Raw genomic sequence first — 25,283 nt, forward strand, 5'->3', positions numbered from 1 at the left:
GATGCCAAGAGGTCATTTTTGGAATAAACCAAGATAGCAGTGGACATTGAGGTGAGCTCTGGAAATGGCAGAACTTATAACTGGAGTATACTATAGCAGCAATCTCATAAATATGTAAAGCAAAGAAGATGGGAAAAGGACATTCATCATTCAACAAATTATACAAACATAAAAGCTTTTTACAGAAAACCTCTTCTTGGCCCTTCTGCTCTCAGCAGGTACTATCTGATTCCTGGCATCCTTTCATACTTGGAAAGCTTGAATACTGCCAAGTTTCACTTATTGTTTATGTAGTTTACTGAAGTCAGTTCGCACAGAATCAGGGTTTATTTTGCAATGCCAGTTATTGAAAGGCAGCACATGAAACATCTTAACACTCATTCCAGAAAATATGAAGCACTTGCATATACCACTGTACCCCTTAATCAGTTGAACCCCAAGTTAAAAATGGGGTAATTTCCATGTGATTGTTGGGGAGAGTTATCATCTTACAGGGCTCAAGGTATTGCTGATAGTCTAAAATGTGTGTTAAATTTACTGCCAGTCATATTTAAAATACTTTTCTAGATTGTGTAGAATGAAGAATCATATCTCAGTTGCTTCTTTCTTAGAATTTCAGCATACATTACTATAGTGTACCAATTTTTTTCATTCACTGCACTCCTATAACATAACTAGTATTGTTTATTATTATGCCTGAATTAGTGGTTTTCTTTTGCAATATACTATTTTTTCTTTTGAAGTTGCAACTGGATTTTCTTTAATGTAAAGAAAATTTCTCAGAAATTCTCTTTCATTTTTACTTTTCCCCTTCATCTATTTTTAATTTATTCTCCCCTCTTAATTTAACTAGCGCTAGAGTAATCAGAGATCTGTATTATTATTTACTGATTCTAAGTGCTATCATGCTTATAGTCTTCATTGGAATAATACAGTATCTGTTAGCATTTTCAAAACTGATGTAATGTAGTAAGCACATATTCTGCTTTTAAATTGTGTCTGTATTTCTCTGTATATTGTCACTTGATGTCAGTTAAATGGAGAAATCTAGATATCGGTTGTTTAGGAATAAATGCATGAATGAAGTTAAATTAAATATATTAAAATGAAATGCCTTGTGCCCTCCGTTTCCCAGCTGGAGTATAAAAGTGGTCAGGAAAGAAAAATCAAAAGATCCTGTAAAACACAGCTAACTGGGTAGTTACGTCACATCATCAAATCACCTAGTGCCATTTATTCAGGAAGGCTTCAGACACCACTGACTGCCAAGAAGAGACAGGAAATCATGTTGTCCATTGGTAAGCCCTTGGATACAACAAGGAAAGGGGTAGAAGAAGTTTACATGACAGGGCCAACTCATAGGAGAAAATGAACTAAAAGGAAAAACAAACATCTGTATGAGCTACGGCATTCTTCAGTTATCCAATACAGTGTTCTACGATTTCAGTTTAGTGAATTCTTTTATCTCAATTACTCACTGATCTGTAAAGAAGTAATTGCCATATTCCAGTTATAAGCTACTTACCATGTCTTCTTTCAGGCAGAACAGAAGAGAGGTAAGAGGCAGACAGGTCGGGAAATGAAGAGAAAGATCCTTGCAGAAAGGCGAAAGCCCCTCAACATCGACCATTTAAATGAGGACAGACTAAGGTATGTATGGTTTTAGCAATAATATCTATATTTTATCCTTCAAAAAAAAAACCTAATGAGAAAGCAGCTCTCTACAATTGACCTTATGCTAGGAAGCAAAGCTGTAAACATTTCTCTTATCATTTTAATTAGTAGGATTCTTTTTATGTAGCCTAGCATCAAAAGTATGACTATGTACAGTAATGTTTACCTTATTTATATCAATAATGTAAACTAAAGGATACGTGCTACACATGTAACCTAAAGGATACACGTAACACGTTACCTAAAGGATACACGTAACACATGTAACCTAAAGGATACACGTAACACGTCACCTAAAGAATACACGTAGCACATGTCACCTAAAGGATACACGTAGCACATGTCACCTAAAGGATACACGTAACACATGCGACCTAAAGGATACATGTAACACATGTAACTTAAAGGATACACGTAACACATGTCACCTAAAGGATACACATAACACATGTCACCTAAAGGATACACGTAACACATGTCGCCTAAAGGATACACGTAACACATGTAACCTAAAGGATACACGTACACATTTTTATTTCTGGCATTTCCAGTAGCTGATGTTTTGAATTTTAAATTATGAAGCCTCTAGTTTTATATAAACTGCAAGATGTCAGGTCCTCCTGTATGCACATGCTACTGCATCCATATTTCAGCAAGATCACACTATTCAAGACTAACTAATTTCAGTCCTGTCTTTCTTAAACTCCTAGTGTTAAATAAGCATTGTTAAGTCCTGCACTTCCTTCCTCCATATAGGAGAGCAGTCATAGGCCTACAGCCACAACATTCTGTCTGTCAAGCCATATCCTGTCACTCCTGGGAGTGCTTCTCAAAGGCACTTCAGCAGCACTGTAGACAAGGCTCCTACCTCTGTGCCAGGTTTTAAAAAATGCCAGCTCCAGTGATGAACAGGGATAAAACAATGACTACTATCCTGTTGACTTGAATGAAACCCTAGGCAAACATATCCAGGTTTTCTTCTCCCCTCCCCACTGCTCACTGGTCCCCCATACCACCCCTATGCCTCCTGCCTATCCACTCTTGGACTCCCCCTACCATCCAAATTAATCTTTTTTTTTTTCACACTTTATCTTACTCTTCAGCTTTTTCCTCCATCATCTCAACACACCTTAAAAGGGCAAGACTGTAGTCCAATAACTGAGGAGGAAAGAACTGAATTAATTAATTTATTTATCTGTCTTTGTTGACCAGGAAAAGTCTGACTGGCTAAAATCCATTTTCACTGGATGCCTGGGGAGAAAAGCTCTACATTTAAGTTACACATGATGCACATTTATAATTGCATAGTAAAACATCTGTATATGAGCTTAGTTGCATGATTTTTCAATATTTCTTACATGAACACAGCATTTTAACACAACAAAAACAGGAGAGATTAGCATAAATTTGCTAATTATTGAATATAAAAATAAAATACAATAACAATTACTATATTTATAGCATGATGGCTGAAGGGAAAAGACCAAAAGGGTGTTTCTGAGGTTAGTAATAATTTACAGAGAGACAAGTAGTGATGTAGCTTAAAAACTGATGATAAGAGAGCTACAAAAGGAGAAATTACGGAAATGAGCAGGAAAATAAATGGGCAGAAGAGGGATTGTAGTAAGTGGTGGAGTCAGAGAGAAGAAGAGAAAGGAAGATTTTAGGAAATTGGTGCAGTATCAGGAGTAATAAGGTAGAAAAGATTGGGAAGCAAAGTGGCTGTAAGAGTTGAACAAAAAGTAATCTAAGTGAAGCTAGACAGGTGAGCTGGGGACCCGGAGGCTGCCATAATTATTTCCAGTCTTTTTTACACACTTTTGGCTGCTGTAGCTCAAGCTTTAAAGGGAGAACAGCCTGTGTGCTCTCTTGACCACAAAAAGGAGAGAGCATATTGTCCCGACAAAAAGCAAAATTAGAAACATATAACTTTATCTAAAAGCATAACTTGTCTTTCGGCTTTTCCCGGTTAGGGGTCGCCACAGCGGAACTCTGGACCGCTAATGATTGGTAGTTGATTTTTACGTGCCAAGTTACCAGCCCTGATGCACAACCTTCAATGAAGATACGCCCATTCATGCATGTCTCCATGCAGCAGACGCTCTAGCTGAGAATCGAACCAGACAGCGTCTTACTGTGAGGCGACAACGCTAACGCAGCACCACCACCACGGGTTATCTAAAAGCATAACTACATACAGAAAAAGTGGGGGATGGACGGTGGATGCAGCTACTGCAGCAATGGTTTCACTGAATATCTACTGTTATGGTAAGTGCAACTTAATACGTCTATACTATGTTCATCATAAATCACTGCTGCAGTAGCCTTAGCTATAGGGGTAGATTACCATAGCTTATGCAGCCTAGGAGGTGGAAGACTTAAGATGCAGAAGTCCCTGGAGAATGGTCCTAGAAAGGCTGATCTGGACCTAGAAAAGGAATCCAGATTGTAGTGCCTTGTAAAAGTATGCACAGATGAAGCTGCCTCAAGAACACTTCTAGAGTTAACCCCTTTCCAGTATGCAATTGAAGAGTGCATCTTGCCCCTGTCTAGAGATGATTTACCATGGTTGGAATAACAAAAAGCAAAAGCAAAGGATCCCATCATATGAAAAAAACAGCTGTTCAGCTTTCCTAAAGGATTTAATTCTGCAAGAATACTATCAGAGTTACCAGTGCACATCCACAATATCAAAAATCCTTCCTCTGTGATTTTGGCACGTGATGGCTCGATGTATAGTAAACTCTGAAACTACTTTTGGCATGAATGAGAGATTTGTTCTCAAAGTAACCCTATCTATATTGAAAACCAAATAGAGTTCACCCACTGTGAGAGCTTGCAACTCAGATGTCTTGCAGATGTCAAAGCAATAAGCAATACAATCTCCAAAACATACGCCATAAATTAGCCTAATGAATTAAGATGCCAAGTAGGTGCCAACTGTTTTAAAGGTGATCTAACATGTAAACCACTTTCAAAAACTGCTTGCCAAACACTGAGAAGAAAGGGGAGGATGCATGTTTAAACATGCTGAAATAGCTGATAAATTAATCTTCGCAGAGGAATAAGAAAGGCCTGAGGAGAGTAGCTCACATAAATATTGAAAAACAGTGGTACAAAATCCCCATTGGGTGCTGGTTGTTAGTATGGTACTAAATAGTAAATATTTTCCATTTAGCAACTAATGATTTTCAAGTAGCAGATTTTCTTGTCTCATTTAATACCTGATCCACACCGTGGGACAGACAAAGACATGAGGGCATAAGAGCAGAAGCCAAAATAGTTCCAATTGCAGAAAATGTCAAACAGAACAGATTACGGTGGTTCAGGTACATGTGCAGAAAAGCAGAAGACAATCTGGTGAAGAAGATTTCGGACATACAGGAAGAAGGTAAGAGGAAACCAGGGCATTGAGCAAAGAGGTGGATGGATTGTGTGAGAGAAGACCTGTGACATTAGGCTTGAGTGCTGCAGAAGATAGGAGAGTGACACTGAATTGAGAGAGATGGTGGTAACGGTTAAGACGACACCTCAACCCCATGTAGAAAATGGGAAAAAGGGAGTCAGTTGATGATGACAAATGACCTCAGAAACAAGGTGCCTAAAAGGTATTCAATTGAATTGTCCAGGCAGTCAATTAGAATTATTTCAGACTGGGGTATATCAAATTCCCCCTGTCTTGTGTGAGTAGATCCATTCTGTGTGGAAGCTTCTAGTAACTGCAGTTGGCCAATTCCAAAATAAAGGAGAACCACTGTTGCCTGAGCCAAAAGGGAGTCACCACAATAATCTTTAGGGAATCCTTATGAATGACCCTGGATATCAGAGGAAAAGAGTGGGAATGCATACAGGAATATTCCTATCCACAGGAATGAAAGAACATCAGTTTTCCAGGCCTGTAAGGCAGTGACTATCTGTAAGGATTCCTGGAGCAGAATTTGTTCAGTTGTCTGTTTTGAAAGGAGGTGAGTAAATCTATTTGAGAGTTCCCCACAATTGGATCACATCCTGGAAGATGCCCTCGATCAATTTCCATTCATGTTGGTCTGTCTGCATCCTGCTGAAATTGTTTGCCATTACATTTTGCTCTGGCGGAATGTAGAAAGCACGGACACTAAGACTTTGCTGAATTGCAATATCCTAAGCTACCATAGCCAGCCTGCACAGAAGTTAAGACCTGGTGCATCTAGTTTGTTTAAGTACCACATCTCTGTAGTGTTGTCTTTAAACACCTGTGAAGGCCCTGTAGACCACAGATAATGAAGAGATTCTATAGCATGGACCACAGCAAGCATCTCTTTTGAGTTTATGTGCTTTGGTCTTTCTGCTTTGTTCCAAAGACCATGCACTTTTATCCCCAGTGATACAGCTCATTGAACAAGGGCAGAAAGTGAGAATGAAAGGCCTGGATTCAGAGAAACTGAATCTCTCCACCAAAGACAAAACTCAGTACTGAGATCCACAAATCTAATGTGTGGGAATGTTGGGTCAAAACCTAAGAACCAGTAGATTTTTCTTATTTGCAACCTGGTAAGAGGAATCATAAGAATCATAGATGCAATGAACCTTATAATCCTGAAATACCTCTGTCTGATGTCAAAGACTGACTAAAGAAACTCAGAACATTTTCTAGACATAAATCCACTTTCTCTCAAGTTAGGAACGCCTTTTGCTGTGAAGAATCTAGAACACATCCTAGAAAAACTATCCTGTGAGAAGGAATGAAGGAGAATTTTTGACTGATGATCTGAAACCCAGCTTGAGAATTAGATTTCTTACCCATGTAGCCCATATAAGGGACTCCTGAGTACTCAGAGGCTAAGCAAAGACAAGCAAGTCATCTAAATAAGGAAATGTGCAAATGCCCAACAGTCACTGCCTAACAGATGTCACTTCCTTTGTATTTAATTTATTTTTGCTAGCTTAGTTCCCTGGTAACTAGGCAAGTCATCTGCTCTTGTAGCCATTACCTGGAACAAGAAGGCAGTTAACTAATACAGCCTCACTAGAAACAATTAGTTACAGGTAACTGCTGAGGATAAAAACTGGCACAAACCAAAAGGCATTTTAATAAATGGCACCACACTGCATACCGATAATATCAGTTATATAACTAACCAATATAATCCCAAGTAATGTATTCAATAATGACAGATAATCTTACTAATTGGATAATGCTTCAACCTATCATTAAATACCATGCCCTATACAATTTCTCTGACATAGCTAGCAAAGTGCTTCCAACTGTGTGGTACAAGGAAAGATAAATCCATATCCCTCTGCCTTGTCCTAAGAAATTATGGTTAGGATAGGAATGAATCAGGAATCCAAACATGCACAAAGTGATCTAGTCATTATCAAAGGGTCAAAACACTAACGCAAGTAAGCTTAGAGCATGATGCCTGATTTCACTATGTTTAATGACAAATATCCCAGATTGCTTAGCACTGAGCACCTTTATTCCTTTTCGGGACTATAAGAATCATCACACCTACTCTAGCTCGCAGTGAAAGATATTTCTTGTGATAGATACTGCGGTTCTACTATTCACTAGAAGGAAGTCGTGTTCAAGGTGATCATGAAAGACACTTTATGTGGTAGTTGTTCAGCCTTCTCAGCATAGGAATATATTCATAATGTGAGAAAGACTAGAAAACACTGGCAGAAAGCTAAATGCCTTTCAAAAGAAAATTTTACAAAAAGTATACTATCATGTGTGTGTGTGGTGCGCACACACACACACACACACACACACACACACACACACACACACACTTCTTTTCAGTAAATGTGCAATGCTTAAGAGAAACTAGAATGCATTTGTGTTTGCTAAAATGATACTGTACTTCACAAATGTCTGCAAAGTCTGCTTGAGGTTACTGCATGAGGTCACATGATAATTTCTTTGTTTTCTGTGCCTGGCCTTCTGAATCAGGATAGGCATTTTCTAAATTCAAAACTACAGGAAATACTGATTGGGAACTTATAAATAGAGGGACTGTGTGTTAATCCTTGTGATTTACCATTCACTGCGGCAAGATAGATTTCAGCACACCTACTGCCTCTAAGGACAGTAAATATTTCTGTTCTGAAATTAAAAGTCAGAGAAGTAGAGGTACAGTGAGTGTATCTTTATTTAGAAATACATTTCATTTTAAATGTTAGACATATTGCTCTAGTAACTCTCCTTGTGAATATTTTATTTTTACTTTCTGAGGCAAGCTTTTCACTGCCTGTATATTTAGAAAAATGCTTTGACTTACTTATTATTAAGTAATGAACGTTACAATTTAGCTTTAAATGCTGGTGGCTGCTGTTTCATTTATTGCTAAGGGATTATACATTTAACCTGGGCATCAAACTGTTTGTCATCTGATCTTGAAACAGTAATTGCTTTGAGCTGCTACTTATAATTGCTGCTATCTATAAATTTAAAAGTTTGCTTATTTGAGAGAAAACATTAAGGAGTGTTCTTGTGTTAGTTTTTACTGACTAGTGGCAGTGTACATTAAATATTGGGAAGGAGGGAGTTGATAGTGTAGAGTCTCCATTTTCCTCACACTCTAAATGTGTGTGTGTGTGTGTGTGTGTGTGTGTGTGTGTGTGTGTGTGTGTGTGTGTGTGTGTGTGTGTGTGTGTGTGTGTGTGTGTGTGTGTGTGTGTGTGTGTGTGTGTGTCTGTCTCTCTGTTTGACTGTGTAAAATAATGCAGGTCATGCTTCAATTAATGGTAGCAAGTTTGCACTGAAATGCACTGGGCTCAGTTTGATGTGGGTAAAAACCAGTGGAGCCAGTGATTATAACTCTGATCTGTAGATGGGCAGTGTGGACCTTATCTGAGTGTTATATACCTTTGCTATTAGCCAAGCAGCATTATGTATTTCTCATATACTTTTAAGGCCAATTGCACTTTATATTTTCATGGGTACTGGTGGTGGGAATCATAACCCATACTGCTACTTCTGTTACACATTACAATATCAACAGTAGTAATTCAAGACCTGGAACCTGCTGTCATCCTTCACATTATAGTTACTTTGCATTTGTGATGCAGGAATCTGGAAGACCATAAACTTAAATGTGAAATAAATTATAATTTTTAAGACTGGACCCTTCAGAGGCAAGGCTAGTCTAATATAATGCCTAGCAGTAATCCCAGAAATTATTTTCCTGATTTTGGAAACACGTTTTCACAAGATATAAAAGGTGAATCATTTACAGTTATTTTCAAAATGCCTAGTAAGCAGGCCTTCAGTATCTGGTGGTCAAGAGGCAGAACGGAGAAGAACAAGATTATACACATTCACCAGGGGAATTGGGCCAGGAATACTGTATCCCAGGTCATTTTGTTAATAAATAAATAAAGAGAAAAGAAGGGGATCAAGCACTGAGTCCTGGAGAATATTTAAACAGACTAGTACCAAGCAGGATTTTGATTCTTTTATTTTGATCTGAAAATAATTCTTATCAAAGTAACAGTGGATTCATGCTAAAGGACCAGCTCTGAAACTAGTTTAAAAGCAGATCATAGCTATCCAAATTGTTGTTGCCAGCTGTGCAAATACAACTGACTACAATACCAGCATGGAGGACAGCTATCAGTAAGATATCAGACAGGAATTGTAGAGATGTATATAAGTCTAAAGTAATTGTGACTCCTGGAAAGAATGCCACAAGCTATTACATTATCAACTATTTGCCTTAGGACATCCCTACTGAGTATTGTGATTTTTTGCTAGAATACATAATAGAGATGAAAACAGCATTACTGCAAAGTTGTAGTCACAGAATCCCAAAACACTGTCAAAACTGAATGAAAAGTAATACCAACTAGCCCTTAAAATGCTGAAAGCAATATAAAGAACATTCCAAAAATGGCAGTGCAAGAGCAGTATGCTGACATTGCACATACTATCTTTGCAGAGATTTAATAAACACAAGTCAAAGTCCTTCTTGCAGCAAGGCTACTAATTTGATTTTTATGTGAGATTAATTAATTTAAGGGATTATAATGGTAGGTATGAGTGTTTTGGCTAGACAGAGGTCCAAGTGACACCCTAGCGAAAAAAGATCTGGCTTACAAGCAGAGTCCTGTCTTTGTATTGTAAGCCTTCTTACTGGCATGGATATAGTTTCCTGTGAGTGTGCTTTAACAAATTATTGTAATTCCTTGAAGTTTTGAAATGATAACACATGATACTAATACTTATTATGGCAAAGGAAGTCTTTATGCTAATTTGTTCAGTAATATGTTGGATCCCCCTGGCATTAGTGCTATAAGACTATGTTTTCTTCTAGAAATGAATCATACCACTTAACAGTACTTTCTAAACAAGGCAGTTTGTCGGTGGAGAGTAGAAGGACACTATCATACACTAAAGATAAATACGTTTGTATCTCTTGTTCTTTGGCACATTTCCATTTCATGCCCTTCATTAATATTAAAATCATAGTCTAGCAATGCAGTTCTTTATGTGTCTTCAGTGAAACTCCATGTCATACTGCTGTTTGTTACAGCATTGCATCATATTCTCATTGTTGCCACCTGTGGCCACCCACAAGTACACCTAGTATTCTGAACAAGCAGTTTAAGTGAATGCACATCATAAGGGACAAGGCTTCTGCACTCACATTTTGGGGATATATGCCTTCCAAATCCTTTGAAAAATATAGTCACTTGGAAATGGGGCAAAACCAGATAGTAGCTGCAGGGCTCATATACCTTTACCCCAATGAATATGCAACATCAGAATGAGAAAATAATATGAACAGGCACTGTGAGACGAAATAACCACCACATGGGGGTATCGGGTCTTGCCGTCCCTTTAAAATGATAACAGAATTGTAAAACGTGTGACCTATAGGTATGAATATTTGTGGATAAAATACCTACAGTATATTTTATAAACTGCACTACATCAGAGTTTGTTTCTGTTAAACATACATCAACACTAATCCAGATAATCTTTATCTCACAAGTGTAGTCGTCAGTGAAAGGGGAATCTCAAATTACTGTTGTATAGCTGCTTAGAATAGATAGACTTAATGTGGCTAATGTCACTTAAAGCTTTTGCAAACTACCTTCTGTGCAACACAGAACCTGAGTATATATAAAAAGTACTGTTGCACAAATCCTACTTACTTTTAACAGTGGGTATTCAAATGTGATACTGCTTCTGTAGTGTATGGGTTTTGTGTCTGTACAAACTCACACTGGCAGCTTTCCAGAGCTCAGAATTCCCAACTCTGACTCCCTGTGATAGGGGATTGGCTAAGGTCCTCCCATCAGGGGAAGACTGTCTCCTGTCACAGGAAGTCATTTGTTCAGGCTTTTAGTGCTAAGACAGAAAAAGAAAAAGAAAAGCCAGAAGCAAGAATTGCCTGAAACCATCCAATTCGCAGTAAAAAAAAAAAAAGCCAACAAATAACTAAAGCAACCACAACACAACAAAGTTGGATACAATCAAACTATATATAAAATAATGGGGATTGTGGGACAGTGCTGACACAGAGACAGTGTGAAAATCAAACATTGATTGTAATGGGCAAATAGAATTTACACAACTGTACAATGTTTATCATTCACACTGCCACATGTGCATCAGTGGCAAATGGGTGGATTCTAAGGCTTACCCTACCTGGGATGAGAAAGGATAAGGATCCAGGAGCTCCTGGAGAAAGGTCCTCATAAAGCCTGCTCTAAAACTTGAGAAAGAATCCAATTTGTAGTGCTTTGTAAAGGTATGAAAAGGGGACGAGGCTGCTGTCACTAAAATGATTCTAGAGGCCAATCCTTTCTAATATGTCAACGAATATGATAAGGCTCGGGCAGACTGTACCTTAACCTTGCCTGGAATAGCTTTAGCATGGTAGAACTAACAAAGGACAATAGCAGAGGACAACCAACAAACAATCATTTGCTAAGAGACAAGTTGACCCTTTTTAGCTCCAGAATAGGAAATAAACAGCTGTTCAGTTTTCCTGAAAGGCTTAGTTCTATCAAGGTAGTACCTGAGCTGCCTGTGCACATTCAAGAATATCCTCTCCCCTGTTTTTAGGTTCCAGAAAGAAAAATGGGAGTTTGTTGGCTTGATTCAGGGTAAATCAGAAACAACTTTTAGCATGAAAGATAGATTAGTGCAGAAACTCAGATAAGGCTGGACCACCATGAAAGCTTGCAGCTCAGGAACTTGTTTTGCAGATGTCAGAGCAATAAGCAAAACAGTTTTTCAAATGATGAACTTTAAATCAACCTGAAAGGCAGGTTCAAAAGAAAATGAGGTCAACTTTTCAAGAACGAATTTTAGATTCCATGGAACAGGAATTTGCTTTTGAGATGGTCTCAAGTACAACACACACTCCTTTCATAAACTGTTGGACCACAAAAATAGATGAAAGAGGGGATCCATGGGCAGACAAGCTAAGATGGCCACAAGATGCACCTTGGTAGATGCATAAGATAAGTCATCAATTAGTATATCATACAAGTATTTCAAAACCAGACGAGTAGTCATCATACCAAACCCTCTGTTATTTATTAGGTACTACCTACAAAACCTCCTCTACTTGCAAACATAAGATTTTCCAGTTGCAGGTTTTCTTGACTCCTTCAATACTTGTTGCACATCTTCATGGAAGAAGTGCCTAAAAGTTATCAAGATAGAATCATCCTGGCTGTCAGTTGCAGTTGCTCTATGTTAGGATGTGCCAGTCACCCCTAACACTATATGAGCAGATCCAGATTGTGAGGAAGCCTATGGTAATTGGCCTTGTCCAATTCCATTAAAAGGGAGAACCAACCTTGCCTAGACCAAAAAGGAATCACCACAATGATCTTTGGTAATTCTCTCTGAATCTTCAGTACTACCTTGGGTAACAGTGGAAAGGGTTGGAATGCATAAAGGAACATACCTGTTCAAGGGAATGAGAATGCTTCTGTTCTCCAAGCATGACTGCAATGATGACTCAAACATAATTTTTTCAACTCTTGGTTTTGAAAGGAGGTGAACAGATTTATTTGCGGTGTCCCCCACATCTGGACTAAAGACTTCTGTCCTGAGTTTCCACTCATGAGGGTCTGTCTGGGATCTGCTTAGTCTGTATGTCAGTATGTTTTGCTCTGATGAAATGTATGAGGCCTGAATCATCAGGAAAATGCTACAAGGCTAGCTCTCAGACCATCATTGCCAACTAGCAGAGAGGGTATGATTTTGTACCCCATTGTTTGTTCAGATACCACATGAATGTGGTGTTGTCTCTGACCACTAAAAGGGGACCTGGAGAGCATAACTGATGAAGAACTTTTACAGTCTGAATCATTGCTAAAATTTCTTTGTTGTTTATTTGCTTTGTAGGATCCAATGGACCCTATTCACTTTGCATATAAACTTCCCTGGATACTGCTTCTGATGGAAAATTTGACAAGTCCTTCTGGCCAAACTGAAGTGGGATCTGTTGGGAGAAGGGTAGTCCTGGATTGAGAGACATCTAATCCCTCCACCACTGTAACTCTTTTTTCATAAATGCCAGCACATGGAACTCTAAGGGTCCAACAAGTACCACTGAATCCTTCTCCTGTGGAGTCTGGCCAGTGGTATCATAAAAATCCCTGTGTCATGAGGCCTAAAATTTTGATAAACTCTGTTGTGAAGGCAGCTTCCTGAAGAGAGAAATCACAGAACATGTTCTGAAAAATCAGGACTTTATCTTCTACTAGAAAGAACATTCTTTTTTTCTTTGTCTATCACACACCCAGAAAGAAATATTTTTTGTGAGGGTATGAGACATGACTTTTGTAGGTTCATCTTGAAGTTGGGAGAAACTGGAATGTGATGTTAAGGAACTTTCAGATCTAAAGGCACCATAAAACAGTGGTCCAGAAAGGGGGATAGGAACATCTGCAGAGCGAGCATTTTGAATTTGGGTAGTTTCAGAAAGGTATATAGTTAAGACAAATCTCACACTGGTCTTCACAATAGCTTCTTTTTGGGTACCAAAAAGATTCTGAAAAATCATTTTCCTTTTTCTGGTGCCGGGACTGGTTCTATAATCCCTGCTTGCAACTTGTGAAGAAGTATTACAGATAACAGATATGTCTGGTCTGGCAGGTGTGGGGTGATTCCCTAAAAGGGAAGAAGATTTTCTGTCAACTGCAAACAGTATCTTCTCTGAATTATTCTCACCACCCACTTGTCTCAGACCTATTTGTGTTCAACTGCAGTGTTGAATGAAAGCCTGAGGGAAGCAGACAAGGGGCAGGAAGAAGGGACAGGATGCCAAGAGTCTCAGTATAGTCATTTTTTAGCAGGAGAATGATCATTTTTGGGAAAGGAACGCTATTTTTAGTTTGGAAGCATTGTCCACCTGCCATTTCCTCTTGGTATCCTTGTTAGGCTGGGATTTTTGCTTGTTCTGCCCTTTGAAGTTGGACACCTTGTTAGGGAAGAACCGGGAAATATGAAACATTTTATACTCATGCATCAGTTTACCTCTGTCAACCCAATGTTTGAGAGAATCTGAGTGGCAGCAGGACCAAACACAAATTCATAACTTAAGAGAATATTCAAAATCTCATTTTTTAAATCCTCAGAAAAATTCTGGTAATGTAACCAAGCAAGCCTTCTCAATACAACATAAGCAGCTGCATTTCTAGAAATTGTGTCCACACCTTCAAAGACATTCCTCAAAGCATGTTTCAAAACTTGAGTCACATTAGACACAATCTCATTCATATAACATCGATTTAGCATGAGGCAAACATACAGCAAAGTCATATAAATTCTAAGCACAATACATTTCCACAGAAGTGGGGAGAGAGGGGCAATTCCCCCAGGCACAAATGGTCGGGCTGTGCAACTGCCGACCCCAATATCTCTTTAGTGCAATACTGGCTTTTAAAAGCCAGTATTGTAATTGCGGTGAAACCTGAGTGCTGCAGCACTCAATGTGTGGTCTAAACTGTGATGCCTGTGGACTGGCCCAGTAATCAAGGAGCCTCAATCTTCACCACTAGCACCAGCGAGGGATGTGCACACTGGGAAGGATAACAAGTACAGACAAAATAAAGTACAATTTCCCTTAAGAGCACACAGAGATCACAGTCAGTCTGGGGCTGATTTCTCCCTTTCTCTCCTGATCCCCAATAAGACTCCCCACTGGCACACCTATAGGGTTCATATCTCAGCCTAGTGGTCAATCCAAAACCTCCAGCACCCTCTCTGTTCAACCAGTGCATCGTGTCCCTGCCCAAGTAGCTCACACAAACACACATTGAGATTTGATTTATAAACAAACACACAGACACTCATGGGGAAGGCTGGCATAGGTTCTCTGGCTATGCCCCTTTCTGCCTAGACTATAAGGTAGTATCGACTGCCACCAACCACTACTATCAGCTACTATAAAGGCCCTTACCAAAGGTTGTCCAATTTGACTGTGCAATATTACTGCTATCCAAATAGTAAGTGTGACCAGAACTTTTAAGGCTATTAGAGTGGCTTATACAGTATCACCAAATACATGCAAGTACTCCAGAGCTTAAATTATCTCTACACAAAACAGCCACAGTTGAAAGGTTCAAAAATATTTTATAATAAATAATAAAAACACCAGACAATTCTTATTACTTCAACACAATGACATTACAGAGTTCAGAAATCACAGGAAATACTTTAAAACAATATTGTAGGATAGTCTGACATAAATATAGAAAACAGCTAGACTAATCTGGCTATTTCTATCTATCTCTAAGAGAAATCACTGTTCTATATGCTACTTACATACAGAGCAAGCAAGTGCTGGTGAGTGGATGTTCTTACTAGATCCAAGACAAGATACAAAATGCTATGCTTTCTTTCTGAGATAGCCCTTAAATTGATAATACACATTACTGCTGAGTCATTTCAGATTACATCACTCTTGACACCTCTGCTGAAGTTTCCCAGGCTCACAGAGCTAAAAATATAACATATCTTTGTAATCTTGCACCTGCCAGGAAGACGCAGCAATAAAGTACACATTACATGTAAAATCTAGTAATTATCTCTGTCTTAAAACAATAGAAATAATTTCCTAGCCAAGACATCCTGTCTCCAAGCTTGAGATCAAACATGGTTGTAAACTTCTTTACTTAACATCTTTCTTCCAGCAGGGTGCACTGTGGTTACATTTTTGAAGCTCAGTACAACATATAGTTTCATCATAACATATAGTTCTCTTTACATTTGTAAAGCAAGCCTGTAGAGTATATTAATATTTACAATGACACAGAATTATATACAAAATTCTATCTGGCTGGGTTGGCAGCCTTTCAGTTATCCACATTTCTCCCCTCCTGAGAACTCATGTTACCTTTTCAAGTGTCCCTTGAGACACATTGCTTGAGAGGGTTGAGTCTACCTGGGTATACCTTACCCCATTCCCTGTCATGACAGGCCATCTGTGTTGGCATTGCTAATCCCACTGCAGTGCCGCACTGACATATCATATGCTTGAAACCCTAGGCTCCACCTGAGTAATTTGGCATTTTTCTGGATGGCTCAATGTAACCATGTTACGGGATTGTGATCTGTAACTACAGTGAATTTCCTTCCAAACAGATAAGGCTGAAGTTTCTGCAGTGCCCATACTATGGCTAGACATTCCTTTTCTTCAGCTGTATAGTATTCCTCCCTGAGTTGAAGCCTATGACTGAGATAAACCAGTGAGTGCTCTTTTCCCTCTGAAGAAATCTGGCTAAGTACAGACCCACCCCATGGTTCGAAGCATCCACCTGCACAACAAATTCTTTGCTGTAATTTGGACTGGCTAACACAGGGGATCTTCCCAAAGCTTCTTTAAGCTTCTGGAATGCCTGCTCACAAGCTAGGGTCCCCACTACCATAAATGGCCTGTTTTTCCTTGTCAGATCTGTGAGGGGAACAGCTATGGTACTATAACTGGGGATGAACTTTCTGTAGTACCCTGTTGTCCCTAAGAATGCCCTCACTTGCTTTTTGTTAACAGGTGCAGCCCATGCCTGAATGGCTTCCACTTTGGCAGGTTCTGGCTTGATCTTACAACTCCCCACTGTATGTCCCTGGTAGGAGAACTCTGCCATACCCACCTGACATTTGCTGGGCTTAAGGGTCAACCCTGCCCTCTGTAGTCTGCCCAGCACCTCCCTGACATGTGAAGGTCCTCTTGGTGGGAATGGCTCTAGGTAGCAATATCATCTAGGTAAGAAAGTGCAAACCCTCCTGTTAATTCCAGGATATGATCTACCAGCCTCTGGAAAGTCACTGGGGCATTTTTGATCCCAAAGGGCATCTTTGTGAAGTCATACATGCCAAAAGGAGTCAGAAAGGCTGACTTTTCTTTAGCACTGGGAGTCAAGGGCACCTGTCAGTAACCCTTGGTAAGATCAATGGTAGTAAGATATTTAGCCCCACCCAGCTGCTGTATGGCTTCATCTGTCCTAGGCATGAGGTAAGCATCTGACTCTGTGTGACCATTTAATTTCCTGTAGTCTACACAGAACCTTGTGCTGCCATCCTTCTTTGGCACCAGCACTACTGGGGATGCCCAGGGACTGTTGGACTCTTGAATTACCCCTAGTTCCAACATTTCCTGTATCTCCTCCCTCAGAGTCTGTTTGACTCTCTCAGGCACCCTATAAGGGGCCTGTCTAATAGGACTTTCCGAGTGAACATGTCCCCAAAGTCGTGTAACACTGTTCGGATTTCTCGAACCTGGATATGAGATAACTGCTAGGACACTGTTACCCCTTCCACTGAGGTGTCAGTCCAAGCCTCACTGATAAGATCAGTCACCAGATCTCCTTCAAACTCTTCCTGAAATCCACTCCAAATGCTCAGCACAAAGGCCTCCCTTTCATGGTAAGGTTTAATCATGTTGACATGGTACAATTTGTGTCCCTGCCTCCTGCCTAGCAGTTCTGCCATGTGGTTAACATCACTTACCTTTCTTACCACCTTGTAGGGTCCCTCCCAAGCTGCCTGTAGCTTGTTGTGTCTGAAAGGAATGAGAACCATTACCTGCTGCCCTACAGCATACTCTCTAGCTCTAGCATTCCTGTCATACCAGACCTTTTTCTTCTGTTGGGCTTCTGCCAGGTTCTCCTGGGCCAAGCCCATAAGTTCCCTGAGCCTTATTCTGAAGTTTAGGACATATGCCACAACAGACTCCTTGTGAAATTCACACTCATCTCAAATTAAATCTAGAGGTCCTCTCAACCTATGCCCATACAGAAAATCAAAGAGTCAAAAATCTATGGATTCCTGGGGAACCTCTCTGTAAGCAAATAACAAATGGGGAAAATATTTGTCCTACTCCCTCTTAAACTGGTCCACAAATGCCCGTAGCATGGAATTGAGTGTAGATTTTAACCTCTTAACAAGACCATTAGTCTGGGGATGGTAGGGAGTAATCTTTAGGAGATTTACCCCACAGTACTATAACAGACAAGCCAGCAGGTCTGACATGAAACTGGCACCTCTGTCAGTCAGTATTTCTTTTGGGAAACCTGCCCTGCTGAAAATCTTTAACAAAGTATTTGCCACCTTTTCTGCCTCAATGGAGGACAAAGCCACTGCCTCATGGTATCTTGAGCATAATCTACTACCACCAGGATATACTTTTTCCCTGTGGAACTTGGGGTACTCAGAGGCCCCACAATATTCATACCTACCCTCTAAAATGGCTCCTCAATCACAGGCAAAGGCATCAAAGGAGCTTTCACCTTGTCTCCTGCCTTGCCTACCTTTTGGCACTGTTCACAGGTCCTGCAGTACCCTGTTACATCTCTGGAAATCCCAGGCCAATAAATAATATGTTTCTTTGTACATTTTATGTCCATATGACCTGCAAAGGGAATATCATGGGCTATGGCTAAAAGTGCCAGATTTTAGGCTCTAGGCACTACCAACTACTGTATTAACTTACCTTCTAGCCTTCCCTCAGGGGTCCACTCTCTATACAGTAACCCTTTGTCCCAGTATACAGATTCCCCCTTCCCTTTAGAATCAGCTGCCTCGATAGCTACCTGCCTCAGACCTTGTAATGTAGGTTCTGAGAGCTGAACCTGTCTCAACTCTTTCTTTGTAACCCTTCCCAGCTTCCCTTCCACAGGAAGTCTGTCATCCTCTGACAGCGGTCCCTCACTGTCAGCCTGGGTACTACTACTCACCTCTGCCATTGCAGTCACTCTGTCCAAAGGAACATCAGTACCCACAAGCAGCTGTGGCTCATCTTCAGTTTCACTGCTAAAGAGTAGCTCCCTCCGTGAAGTAACCACCTCACCAGTCCTGGCTGCAAGTGTGCAATCTAAGTCCCCCCCCCCCACCCGGCTAACAGACCCACATGCTTCTCTCCAAGCCTGACTATGTGTAACTCCATTAACACATGGTACTGCCTCATCAAAATCCTTCCCTATCAGGACATCTGTAGGATGGTAGTTTGGTACCACTGTTGTCTCAAGACAAATTACTATTAGCATTTTGTCTTTCCCACTTATTGGCTCTCCCACCTTTTGTTCCCCACCTTGCCTCCATGGACATCTATATGCCACAAGGCCCCCACTGGTTACATTCACAACATTTTACCCTAGGTCTTGGATGTGTATCTGGACTAGTGGCTTCCCCTGCTACTGGCAGATTCTGTTGGGGCTGTCTGGGCTGCCCACCATAGGTTCCTTTAGACCCATGAGCAGCACTGGGTGTCCTTTTCCTGTGCAGTGATGCCCTGCTTGCTAGGTATAGGTCTCCCTTTTTCCCCAACTCATCTGAAGTAGCACATTGTCTATCAGCTAACCAGATCCTCATGTCCTCTGGCAAAGTGCTAAGGACTTGTTCTCTCACCAAAAGGTCTGCCAGCCCTTCAAAAGAGGTGACCTGACATCCACTCACCTACGTATGAAAATAAGTGCTCAGTTCAGCAACATATTCAAACACACATGCCTTGCGTCTATGCTAACAAAACTTTTTCATATAAGCTTCAGGTGTTAGCTTAAAACATTTTAGCAAATAATTCTTTATAGCATTATAATTTAAGAAATCATTGTCAGACAGTTTGGACAAAATAGTTACAGCATTACCATGGAGTAAGGGGGTCAGGAACTGTACCCAGAGCCTTTGGTCAACATCATACTGTTTACATACCCTCTCAAACATATGAATGAAACTATCAAAAGTATCCCCCTCTGTAAACTGTGAAAGAAATTTACTGACCTTTTGTGCTTCTGGTGTCCAGTTACTCCCTTCCCCATTACCTGCATGGCTCTGTTAAAGAATCAGCCTCTCCTTTTCATTCTGCCTGTGTCTCTCCTCAGCTTCCAGACGTAGCAGTTTCTCATTCTTCTCAGCCTGCAGATGTCTCAGTCTCTCTGCTGCTTCTTTTTCCAAACATGTGGCCTCCAACTCAAGTCTCTTTAGCTCCAGACAGATTTTTAAGTCCTCTGTAAAAAGGTTGAGCTGTCCATTCTCTGAGTTTTGTACATCTCCAAGGCCAGTCTGATCATCTTCCTGGTTGCTATTCTCAGATGCAGCTGTGACTAAACTGCAATCATGTCTGCCTTAGTCAGGTTTCCATGCACTGGTCCTTTAGCCTGGCACATCTCAGCCAACTTGCTCCTTGTCAGCTTGCCATACTCCTCTGCTGACATGCTTGCCTGCTATCCCTGACTAACTTAGCTAATAAAAGAAATAAAGCAATTGTGACCCGAACTCTGAATGTTCACTGCATGGCTGATTTAGAGTACAAAAACACCTTCAATGATCACTGTACACAAGCTACAGGAATTTACTATCCACACCACTACAAGCCAATTAATATGTGATGTACCTAACTCACCACTATCAAGCAATTAATATCTGATGTGGTTATCCCACCACGGCCAAACAATTAATATGTGACACCCATCCACTGGCCCAGTAATCAAGGAGCCTTAATCCTCACCACTAGCACCAGTAAGGGGCGTGCACATTGAAAAGGATAACAAGTACAGACACAGTAAAGTACAATTTCCCTTAAGAGCACACAGAGATCACAGTTAGTCTTGATTTATATACAAACACACAGACACTCCTGGAGAAGGCTGGCACAGGTTCTCTGGCTATGCCCCCTTTCTGCCTAGACTATAAGGGAGTAATGACTGCCACCAACCACTACTATCAGCTATTATAAAGGCCTTTACCAAAGGGTGTCCAATTTGACTGTCCAATATTACTGCTATCCAAATAGTAAGTGTGACCAGAACTTTTAAAGCTACTGGAGTGGCAAATACAGTATCACCAAATACATGCAAGTACTCTAAAGCTTAAATTATCTCTACATAAAATAGCCACAGCTGAAAGGTTTAAAAATATTTAATAATAAATAATAAAAACTATAGACAATACTTATTACTTCAACACAATGACATTACAGAGTTCAGAAATCACAGGAAATACTTTAAAACAATATTGTAGGATAGTCTGACATAAATATAGAAAACAGCTAGACTAATCTGGCTATTTCTATCTATCTCTAAAAGAAATCACTGTTCTAAATGCTACTTACATACAGAGCAAGCAAGTGCTGGTGAGTGGATGTTCTTACTACATCCAAGACAAGATACAAAATGCTATGCTTTCTTTCTGAGATAGCCCTTAAATTGATAATACACATTACTGCTGAGTCATTTCAGATTACATCACTCTTGGCACCTCTGCTGAAGTTTCCCAGGCTCACAGAGCTAAAAATATAACATATCTTTGTAATCTTGCACCTGCCAGGAAGACGCAGCAATAAAGGACACATTACATGTAAAATCTAGTAATTATCTCTGTCATAAAACAATAGAAAGAATTTCCTAGCCCAGACATCCTGTCTCCGAGCTTGAGATCAAACACGGTTGTAAAATTCTTTACTTAACAGCTTTCTTCCAGCAGGGTGCACTGTGGTTACATTTTTGAAGCTCAGTACAACATATAGTTTAATCATAACATATAGTTCTCTTTACATTTGTAAAACCATCCTGTGGTTTATATTAATATTTACAATGACATAGAATTATGTACAAAATTCTATCTGGCTGGTCTGGCAGCCCCTCAGTAGTTCACATAAACTGCAGCAACTGTTTGGTACCTTTCTAGCAAGCAACAATAAAAAGTAGATAGCCACAACAGGAGACTCCTTCCTGTCAATAAACAACAAAAATATGTAAACTCGATCTCCTGGACAGGAACTAGAATGGCAGTCTACAAGATTCAACAATGAACAGAAAGTAATTCCATATAACACTGTCTTATAAAATAAAGCTTCTTTTATTCGAATACAGAGTAAGCGCTTTCACCATCAGGCTTCTTCAGACTACTATACTCACACAAATCATTGGCTTTATATAATAGTATAAATTAATAAAAACAATTGACATCTGTGTTCCCTATTAACTTTTAAAGTAACGGAACATAAAAAATAGCTCAGTAAAAAATGAGCATTTTCAAATAAATTAAACCTAGTCTCATTCATCATAAAAATAATACATGATAATTTTACACAAAGACATTGGTTAAATACTTCCTTAAGTTTCTTTATAGTGGGACTACTATCTATTTATTATATTCAACCTCTATAAAAACTCTAAGATATCGTATAATTCACTAAAATGTCTGTTAAAACAACAATAACACAGAAAATAACTTAATAATAAACAGAAATATTCATAAAAATCTAAATGCATTAGTTAATAAAGCAACTAAGTACTGTACTAGACTCCATAAATATACACAAAAATTTTATTTTAAACTAATTGGTTAACATTTGGGGAAACAAGTACAGAAACAATTCAAACGGATATACCCTCGTCAAACCTGATTAAATCTGACGGTAAAATACTAACCCCATATGTCTGTATCTCTAACTTCATATGTTCCAACTATCAAGCACTTCAACTATAAAAGCCTTGAAACCTTTAAAATAACAATAGGAACGCTATCTAAATGGAATGAGAGATAAAGTGTTCCAAGTTAGCTATCACTACGGAGGAAATGTAATACTATGCCTATTAGGTTTGGGTAGTCTTCTTTTCTTCAATATTGGCTTTAGATTCACTTTATCATTCAGTCCAGGATACTGATCAGCTCTGCAACGTATAATCCATCGTAATTCGCATTCTTGAGTAAAACTATCCAAGTCTCCACCCCTAATATTTGGTCTAATAGCTTGTATGACATGAAAACTGAATGTATGTGTACTACCCATGCTGTTACTGTGCTTCACCAATGCATTGATGTCTGAACCTATGCATATTTGGTAGAGATGCTCTCTAATATGCTCTCTAAATTGTCTACAAGTTTTTCCAATGTAAAAAACTGGACAGAGTTGGCATGTCGCAAGATATACCACATTGGTACTTTTACAATTTGTTCTTGTACGAAAAGAAAACTCTCTGCCCATCACAGGATGTTTAAACGTGACATTCTTATCTATAAACTTATACTGGTTGCATTGCTCACATGGGATGGTATTATAAGTTTCAGTATTAGATCTAGAATCACTTGAATTCGAAGGATGATGACAAAGTAATTGCTTGAGATTCCTTTTATTCTTATACGAAAACATGGGTCTGTCACCTACTATACTACCTATGTCACTATCCAATAGAAGTGTCTCCCATCGATTTTCAATGATGACTTTCAACTCATTAATGTCACTAGTGAAATGTATTGGTATACTAAGCTTATTAGAATTAGGGCGAAGACTCTGACTTATATTGTCGTCCCTCTCCAAAAAGTAGGGACGCGCTCTAGAGGAGGACCTCAAATTATTTGCCACTGATGTGAGTCTGTCGATGTGTCTTACACTATAACACCTCTGAACTAATCTACATCTGAGGCTACATGTCTCATTCTTAAACCCTTCAACTGATGGGTTGAGTCTTGAAGCTCTCATAAGCTGCCCTTTCACGTCGTTGTCAAATACGTGCCTGGGGTGCATACTACCCCTATGCAACAGTGTGTTCCTATGGCAACCTTTTCTGTGAACTGATGTATTTAACATACCATTTTGTAATCTAATAATGTCAACGTCCAGGAAAGAAATATGTATTCTGGAAAAACTGGGTGTAAAACTGAGAAAATGTGTCAAATTGTTCATTTTTGTTACAAAATCCACTAATTGTAGTTCGTCACCCTTCCAAATCAGGAAGACGTCGTCTACAAACCTCCTATAAAAACCAACATATTGTTGGAATTCACTTAAAGGGAACAGAGAATTACATTCCCATTCAGCCATTACTATATTGGCGTAGCTATTGGCACAAGAAGTGCCCATAGCTACGCCATCTTTCTGAATGTATGTTGTTTCATTGAAAATGAAAACATTGTTATCAATACTGTTTCCAAAAACAAAGCCAATAGATCTATAAGACTGCTATCTAAATCAGTGTTTATATCAAGATATCTCTGTGCACTAGTCACACCTATTTCGTTTGGTATAACTGTGAATAGACTTTTTACGTCCAATGTCACTAAAATGTAAAGTTCATTGTCATGCAGTGTCTTTGTGAAGTCATACAGTTCCATCAGAAACTGTTTACTATCTTTTAATATAAAGGGATTCTTTTCAACTATTGGTTGTAGATAATACTCTACAAAAACCGAAAACGGTTCAGTGAGCCAACCTTGGCCCACTACAATTGGTCGCATAGACGGATTATGCATAGATTTATGTACTTTCGGAAGGCCTTGTATAATTGGAATCAGTGGGTTGTTCACCTTCAAATATTTAAACAAACTAGATGTTATTGTAAAACTATTCAATAAGTCATCCAACATATCGTACACCTGAAATACTTTGTTGGTGATAATTTCCATATCAATCTTCAAATAAAAGGTGTCATCATTCAACATCAACCTCATTTTCTCTAAGTAATCCTCAGTATCCAAAATTACAATAGGACCCCCCTTATCAGCTGGCCGTATAATAACAGACTGATCATTCCTCAGTTTAGTAAGTGCTGTTCTCTGCTGAAAACTTAAATTTCTCTGATGTTTTAGTCTACTTCTCGTATTCTTATCATAATATCTATATAGATCATTCTCCACTAATCTGTAAAAAGTATCTAAGATAGGATGCAATACTGGTTGATAAGTGCTAACTGATTTGAAAACATTTGTGTTACTAGTAAAAGGGTTTGGTGTTTCATCCCTACCAAAGTCTAACTTCAATTGCACATTCCGTATATACATCCTTACATCTAATATAGAATCTGTAATGTCACTGTTTCTACTGGGTATAAACATAAGTCCTTTGTTAAGGACTTCTTCTTCAGACGTAGTTAACGTTCTATGAGACAAATTCATAACTAGGGATTCTCGACTCTTCCCCATATCTTTTTCAAAGTGGGACCATTGTATTCCCCTCCAGATCCCTTCCTCTTCTGTCGTCCCCTGCTCATGGATCTGGACCTCCCCCCCTGACGGGGCAGTTCTATCGGGAAAGGGGACTGCATCTGCTGATTGCCTGCCAACATAAAGTTGGATAATGTGTTATTCTTGTTTTTACCAGTTTTACTTCTAACCACAGGTTCATCATTACATTCAAGGGGTTTCAAAGCACTTGTATTAGGTGTAG

The 25,283-nt window shown here is 39.3% G+C and overlaps 1 protein-coding gene across 6 annotated transcripts in view; it reads left to right on the forward strand.

Annotated features, from left to right (window-relative positions):
* TNNT1 (troponin T1, slow skeletal type) overlaps nucleotides 1-25,283 on the forward strand; it is a 392,580-nt gene that overhangs the window by 315,224 nt on the left and 52,073 nt on the right. For all 6 annotated transcript variants that reach the window (XM_044059733.1, XM_044059735.1, XM_044059737.1 and 3 more), the window contains one exon: nucleotides 1,541-1,650. In XM_044059733.1, coding sequence (XP_043915668.1) covers nucleotides 1,541-1,650 — 110 coding nt within the window. The remainder of the gene's footprint in view (nucleotides 1-1,540; nucleotides 1,651-25,283) is intronic.

Source organism: Protopterus annectens, chromosome 17.part0 (assembly GCF_019279795.1).
Source record: "Protopterus annectens isolate FY-2018-M chromosome 17.part0, PAN1.0, whole genome shotgun sequence".
In the NCBI taxonomy this organism is placed as follows: domain Eukaryota; kingdom Metazoa; phylum Chordata; order Ceratodontiformes; family Protopteridae; genus Protopterus; species Protopterus annectens.